Source organism: Momordica charantia (genome assembly GCF_013281855.1).
Source record: "Momordica charantia cultivar OHB3-1 chromosome 4 unlocalized genomic scaffold, Mcharantia_2.0 BLBB01000004.1, whole genome shotgun sequence".
Classification (NCBI taxonomy): Eukaryota; Viridiplantae; Streptophyta; class Magnoliopsida; order Cucurbitales; family Cucurbitaceae; genus Momordica; species Momordica charantia.
The window spans coordinates 27,237,561-27,244,900 of record NW_028275162.1 but is presented as its reverse complement, the minus strand read 5'-3'; the positions used below and the strand labels follow the sequence as shown (position 1 = coordinate 27,244,900).

The 7,340-nt window shown below is 33.4% G+C and overlaps 1 protein-coding gene across 1 annotated transcript; it reads left to right on the top strand.

Moving 5' to 3' along the window:
- The first annotated feature begins 4,053 nt into the window (after positions 1-4,053).
- LOC111006538 (transcription factor JUNGBRUNNEN 1) lies at positions 4,054-5,478 on the top strand. Its single transcript, XM_022278540.2, has 3 exons — positions 4,054-4,480; positions 4,566-4,825; positions 4,909-5,478. The coding sequence occupies exons 1-3, from the start codon at positions 4,261-4,263 to the stop codon at positions 5,362-5,364; spliced, it is 936 nt and encodes a 311-aa protein (XP_022134232.1). The 5' UTR covers positions 4,054-4,260; the 3' UTR covers positions 5,365-5,478.
- Positions 5,479-7,340: the final 1,862 nt, after the last annotated feature.

Here is a 7,340-nt window from a genome sequence, read left to right as displayed (position 1 = left end):
TTTTGTTTACCAATTTCATCCTCCATGATTTCTCTCTCTCTCTCTCTCTCTCTCTCTCTCTGTTTATTGTTATTTACTGGAATTATGACATAAACATCATTCATTGTTCATGTTCTTATTGAAGCGACACAAAGATGTTTTTTATTACATATATATTAAAATATAAACACGCAATTTGGATTTCGTCATCGTGTTTGGAAACTTTTTATAGATAGATCGTATGAAGCAAACCCACTTGAACTTTAAAAATCTTTTATCTTTACCATTTCAATAATTACTCGGTGAGAATAAAGATATCTATTTTTTCAAGTAGGAAGTATTAAAATAGATATTTTAAAATTTTAAAAATTGAAATAGAATAACATAAGAGTTTAAGGATTAAAATAGGTTATTTTTTTTAATTTTATGAACCAAAATGAAATAAATTTAAAAATTCAACCATCATTAACAAAAACTATTTTTGTCAGAATTATACTAAATGACATAAAGGAAATATGTATTTATAAAAATATCATTAGTTTATTATTGTTTTTTTAAATGTCACGAAAGTGAGTCTTACTTTTTTTTAGTAGGAGATTAGACCTCTAACCTCTAAAAAGTCGTGTAATAGTATAAATTTTCAATTTACGGTATTTTTTACAAAGTTTTAAACTTAATGTTATATATATAAATCTATATTTATTTTGAACTGTAATTATCTCTTTGAATCCCTTTTTATTGTCATCCGACTCACCTTATATTAATAAATTACATAAAGAGTCAAAACGAGTATAGTTCAACGATAATTTACTCATATCTTCAACCAAAAGGTTAGGAGTTCAAATCTCCCTCCCACATGTTGTATTTAAAAAAAATAAATAAATAAATTGCAGAATGACGCATTAATTACTTTGTCCGTTTCAAAAAATAAAAAATGAGAAGAAAATAAAAGTCTCTTTCCTTCGCCTTCACGTTTATGGATTAAAAAAATAACTGTTTTCTGGGCCAATTACATATATGGAAAATGAAAAACCGCATTATTTGAACTATTATGAAAACTGAAAAGTGAACCAATTACAAAAGTCGCAATTATTTAAAAAAAATGGCGCAATTTATATTGTCGAATGGTCCGTTTCAGAATATATATATATTTGCCGAACGGAACTCTACGCCACGCTTCTTGCGCATGATTTTTTAACAACATATTGAACATGTAATGATGCTTTTTTCATACACAAACTATTCAACTATTTTATTTGACTTTTCTGGTGAAATTATTTGACTAAAAAAATAAAATCTCTTATTTGTGATCAATTTCATTTTTCATTTTATAGAGCTGGGATAAAAATTGTTTCATCTAGAGTTTTCGTTATTTAAATATTTCACTTTAATTTAAATACTCTTGAAAACAAAATTTAAAATTTAAAAGTTATTCGTGTAGTCATGTTTCAAAAACATTTTAAATTTGTATAGTTTTCTATCTATTTAGTTTTCAACATCAATTATTTAGCCAAATGTTTTGATCCAATTTAATAAGCTATAAATATTTCGAAAATTTTTCATTGATACGTCTTTTCCACTCCTTCTGAATAGTTAAACTTTTTTTAATTGAAACATTACACCATCACGTAACTTTAAAGATGTGATAAGTTTTTGTTTATCTATTTCACATCTAACATAAATTTAACTTTTTTTTATTCTATATTACATTTAAATTTAAATTTGATTTGGACTATACTATTTTTAAAAAATTTAAACCTTATACTATATTTAAAAATATACATTCATTTTATGTTATTTATATAAATATCTCTTACAAACTCTATAGATAATATCAACATCTATTAGTTTAGATAAATGTGTAAAGTATGGCTTAAAATCTGGGTATTCAGGCTATCTTTCTTCAAGTGAGAGATCGGATCGTGAAACATTTGCCTTTGGGCTCCTCTGAAATCCTATGCTCATGTCTTTATCCTAAAGGCTATAGAGTAGCTACCATCAAACCAATAGAACCAGGGTTAGCTCAGCAGCAGGTCCACAAGCAAAGTAAGTAGGTCCATTATCGGCCGACCGAATACTTTGTCGCATCTCTTCGATACAGATACAGTAACGATCATAGTGATCTCCTCTAGTACCTACTGGTACGTCAAGATCCAATTAGTTATGAACATCGTAAAGTGCTGTTCCGGCAATCAGGGCAGTTAAAACCCCTGCTTTGATGTCCATTGCCATTCCTATACCCACCAGGCTACATCAATTCTTGGAAAAAGAGGGAACGAGCCCATAGAGCATTACTCATTTTAACGTGTCCACAGTGATGAATAATTGAATTAGCAGCCCAAATATATATTTTTCAAAAAAGTTAAGTCTAGAATTAGATACCTACGAAATCGAAATTAGAAAAAAAAAACAAAAAGTTAAATTACACGACGTGTATAAAGTATCATATATATATATATTTTGAATTGTTTTATAAATTACACCTCTTATGATATAGCCGCAGGTATGAAAGGTAAAATGTTTGGGTGGCAGAAGGTCAAAAGTGTCTTAGGTGGGTTTCCTTCGTTCTCCTTTCTTTCCTTCCTTCCTCTCTTTCTTTCTTAGGCGGGTTCTCGTCTGCTCGATTGTAAAAGGAAAAAAAAATATGATATTATTAATTCGAAAGAATATTAGAATCTCCAAAATTATCCAAAATTCTTACCATTTTTATTTAACCTAACCTCATTATTTTTATTTTTTTTAACTATTTGAATTATTTTTAAGCAAGGCGAGTATGTTGTGTGATTAGATTTTGATAAATTTTAATTTCCAAAACACCGTTTGATAATCATTCTACACAAGTTTAAAATATAAATTTCACAATTGGCTTAGGTATATTTAGATTTTAAAAAATTGTAGTTACATATTAAAAATTTTAAAATCATTATTAGATGAATGATGGTTCATTGTAAGATAAAAATAAATGAATAAACGAGAGTAAACAACCACGGACTAAAATAAACGATGTAATCGGTAGAGAATTTGATTTTTTTTAAAACAAGAATTTGATGTTTTATTTTAAAAAGTGGGTATTGCAACTTGCAAAAATTACTTTATTATTGTGTTTTATCTAGCTATATGTCATTTATGCCCCCAAGTGAAATCAATGATTTCTTCCCCATGACCAACTAGGACTAAAGTTTAATTAAAGAGTATTTCCACGGGGAATATAAAGTTTCCATGAGGTTGATCTGTTTCCATGAGGTTGATCTCGGGTCACTGTCCAAGTAAAAATACCTTCATTTAAGAGAATATTTTTTGTATAGAAAGTTTCAAATTCCGAATCTTCTGTTGCACGAATTTCTTCATAAATGAAATCATAGGTACATAGATTTAAGGCCAAACCAACTACTCCAAGAGCATTCATCTATAAATCGGTTACTGGTACAGATAACATAAAGAAATGTAACGAACCTTATTGGAGAAAGCAACCCCAAAGATTTGGGACCAAAAGTGGGTATTTGCTACATTTATCTCCTATATTTCGTAAAATTAAACATATCACATCATCATTTAATTATCAATATACAAATTACCACGTATAATCTACGTGATAAACCTATTGATCCCATGTCACAAACTCATATATTTAATTGTCATTGTATTAACTTATTTTACTTTCTTTTTAGTAACAAAAATAAAATTCGAATTCATGACATCTTGATTACAAACAAATGTTCATTAATACGGAGTCAACCCAATTAAGGTTGGCATTAACTTATTTACCTTACATTTAATAAGATTATGAAACATTCGTCAAATCGAACATAGCTCAAGTGGTTAAGACATCTATCTCTTACTAAGGGGTCATGAATTAGAATACCGCCCCAGATGTTGTATAAAAAAAAAAAAATTATGAAACATTCCTCCTAAAAGCAAATAGAGAAATTAATATTTCCAAACTTGTCAAAATGTGAATCAAGTTATTTTGTCATCTTGTGTGTGATGTGTTCAAAATTTCAAGTTTAAGAAACAGATTCCTCCCCTCGTGATATTCGCAGTGGCTAATAAATAATTAACGAAAAGGAGAAAATATATATATAAAAAGAGATTAGAAATTTATAATCTCTCAACTCGGCCTCTGCTTCCGTTTACCAAGTCATCAAGAAAATTCGCAGAAAAAACCCAGCTCCGGTGTCGTAACTCCTCTTCCAAACAGCCACACAGCAACTTCACAATCACAATCCCATCTTCAATTTAACAGCCCTATTCAATTTTACTTTCAAAGGGGTTTGTTTTTTGATGTTGCCGAAGAAGTTGATTCCAGTTCCAAATCCTAGAATGGACCAGAATTTGGATTCAGAGCAGGAGGCTGATCTGCTGCTACCTGGTTTCCGGTTCCAGCCCACAGATGAAGAGCTTGTGGGATTTTACCTCAGAAGAAAGATTGAGATGCGTCCCGTTACCATCGATCTAATCAAGCACGTTGACATCTACAGACACGATCCATGGGATCTCCCAAGTAACCAAGCCTTATTACCCTTCTTCAATACTCTGCTTTTTTAATATGCAATTCCACTGACCCTTTTTGATGTCCGATGGAGCAGGGTTGGCAGCTATTGGGGAGAAAGAATGGTACTTTTTCTGTCGAAGGGACCGGAAATACAGAAACAGCGCACGGCCCAACAGAGTGACTGGCTCTGGGTTTTGGAAGGCCACTGGCACGGACAAGCCCATTTACTCCTCTAGTGGGATCCACTGCATCGGGTTGAAGAAATCTCTTGTGTACTATCGAGGTCGAGCTGCCAAAGGCCTCAAAACCAACTGGATGATGCATGAATTTCGCTTGCCCTCTTGCCCAGATTATGTAACTACACGCCCACACTTTTCTACCCTGTTCCTCTCTTTTTTCCCCTCTCTGTTTGATTAAATTTTGTCCTTGAAAAGCAGGATTCGTGGGCGATTTGCAGGATATTTAAGAGAACGAACAAGGCGAGACAGGGGGTTATGTCTGCTTCTTCTCTCTCTTGGTTGTCGTCGTTACCAGGGGCAGAGGCTTCAACCGAACCCCAGTTTCAGAACTTCCCCAGATCTTCTTCTTCTTGTCGTTGTGGGATTTATGGAAGCTTCGCGTCTGCTCCAATGGAGGCAGAGAACCGATGCTCGATGGATCAGATTAGGGACTCGGAAGGGGCATCAATAATCCCCAATGGGATTCCATATTCTTTTCCAGAGAATGTTGTTGGAGAAGACCAGTGGGAGGGATGGAGATCCATAGGGTTTCCTGTGAACTTGGACTCAAGTAATGAGGCTTGGAGACCAGTTAGTCCTTTTGATTTGACTGAGTTTCTTGTTGAGATGTCTGATCATGATGCAGGGGATTCCTTCAACGAATTCTTTGCTTAGTTTTTGCTGCATTTTGTGTTCCATACATCCTGTGAAGATGGGGAATCCTTGTTGATTAACTTCTTATTTCTATTATACTTCTTAAACCTATAAAATCAGAGAAGGCTTTCCCTACCTTACGCGTATTGGATAGATTTTATTTTTTAGTTTAAGACAAGGGGAGGTGAGGATCAAACTTTTAACTTCAAGGAAAGTCTAACCAAACTATATCAATTAAAAGTTTTAAAATCATAGGGCTAAAATTGAAATCAAGCACACAATGATAACTATAAATAATAGCATACCAGGTCAGAATTTTTGTTACTCCATGTTAATGACGATGGAGAAGTGTAGTAAAATTTTATAAAAATATACGAAAGGTTGTTAGTCTGATTTTAGCTTTAATTACTCGTTGGGATGATTATGTGCATGACTGTGCAGTAGGAATTGAGGTGCGTACGTTGAAGGCAACAACAAAAGGTGCGAATAAAAGTTTCTTGCAAAAAGTGATGAGGTGTTAGACATCAATGTGGTGTTTTCTTTAGATCATTTGAAAGTCAGTTTGTTAGAGTTTTAGTATATTAAAGAGTGTATCGCCTTTTGTCTCACTTTATTGAGGTAATTTTGGTTTCACTATCATCTCATTCTCGTCTCACCTAGTTAGACATGATATTGTAAATGACATTTCATCTTATTTGGTCAAGAAACTACTCTTGATAGCTATTTGGTATCAACCAATTGACCTATAATCGTGGGGTATTCACGGGGTGGGACGGGGACAGGGGAGGCTTTCCCTTCTCTGCGAAATTCACCACGAAATTTTTATGGGGATGAGGTTCCATAGGAGAATTTTTCTTTATTTTTTAAATTTATTTCTTAATTAAATATTTTTTTAAAAGAAATGTTTGTTTTTTTAGGGAGGAAACATATTTTAATTAATTGTTTAGTTTCCAATCATTTACCTGCTTTAATTTCTCACTCTATACGCATGGCGGACAATGTTTTCTCTGTCTTCGTTCCATTTCGGTGACGGGAAAAGACTTCCCACATCCCTCTTCCGTGTGGAACAACTTGAAGAAAGAAAGAGGCTGGTGGCCCCTTTCGCCCAAGGATAGGATGCAAAGTCTTATTAAGGTTAGCTTGTTGATGTTTTGACATGCATGAAGACGTTTGGCTGTCTACTTCGCAAGCTTCGCAGCCCCGTTTTGTAATTTCGGAGAATCCAAATACTCTCTTCCGGATCCAAGAAACAGCTCTCATAGACCAGAATTCTTCATCCTATCTAGAGCGGATCCCGCCTCAAAGAGAAAGTAGAGATTCGTAAATCCACCTGGTCTCTCTTGATCGCAACCACCTAGGCTGATTGCTTCTTATTTTGCACACTATATCACTCCAGCATTAATTCCAAGACCTTTAGCATTAATTCCAATTACTCGTGTTCCCAATAGAATAGAAACTGGAGATTGTTTATATTTTAGAACGTCAATATCATAAAACATTTCCTATCCTTCATCATGGCCATCCATTGGAGTTATCACTCCAAATTCTAATTAATACCTAAAGCGTTTAGCTGGGAACAATCTCGATATATTAGAAAATTCATATATGAAATTTTTTTATTTAGTACAATAGATAGAGGTGTAACTTTAAACTCACGGTTCTTTGGTCGGAGATAAATATTTAAATTAGTTCAACTTTACCGGAGAGAATGTTAGTTGAGTTAAAAATGCAATAATCAATTGCTAGGGGTCACGTTCAGAAAGGCGTTCACGACAATTTCCTTTAATATGGTTGATTCTGCTTCTTGAGGCCCAAAACGAGCCTGGCCCAAGACGAAAACGTGAGCCCAATTGATTGATTCTGCTTCTCGAGGCCCAATTTGCAGACGAGACGATGTTGTTCGATTTTATTGATATTTTCTTTACATAAAAACTAAAATAAAATGCTCCAAATTTTCTCAACTATTATTATTTGTTCTTAAAAAAAGGAAAAAGGAA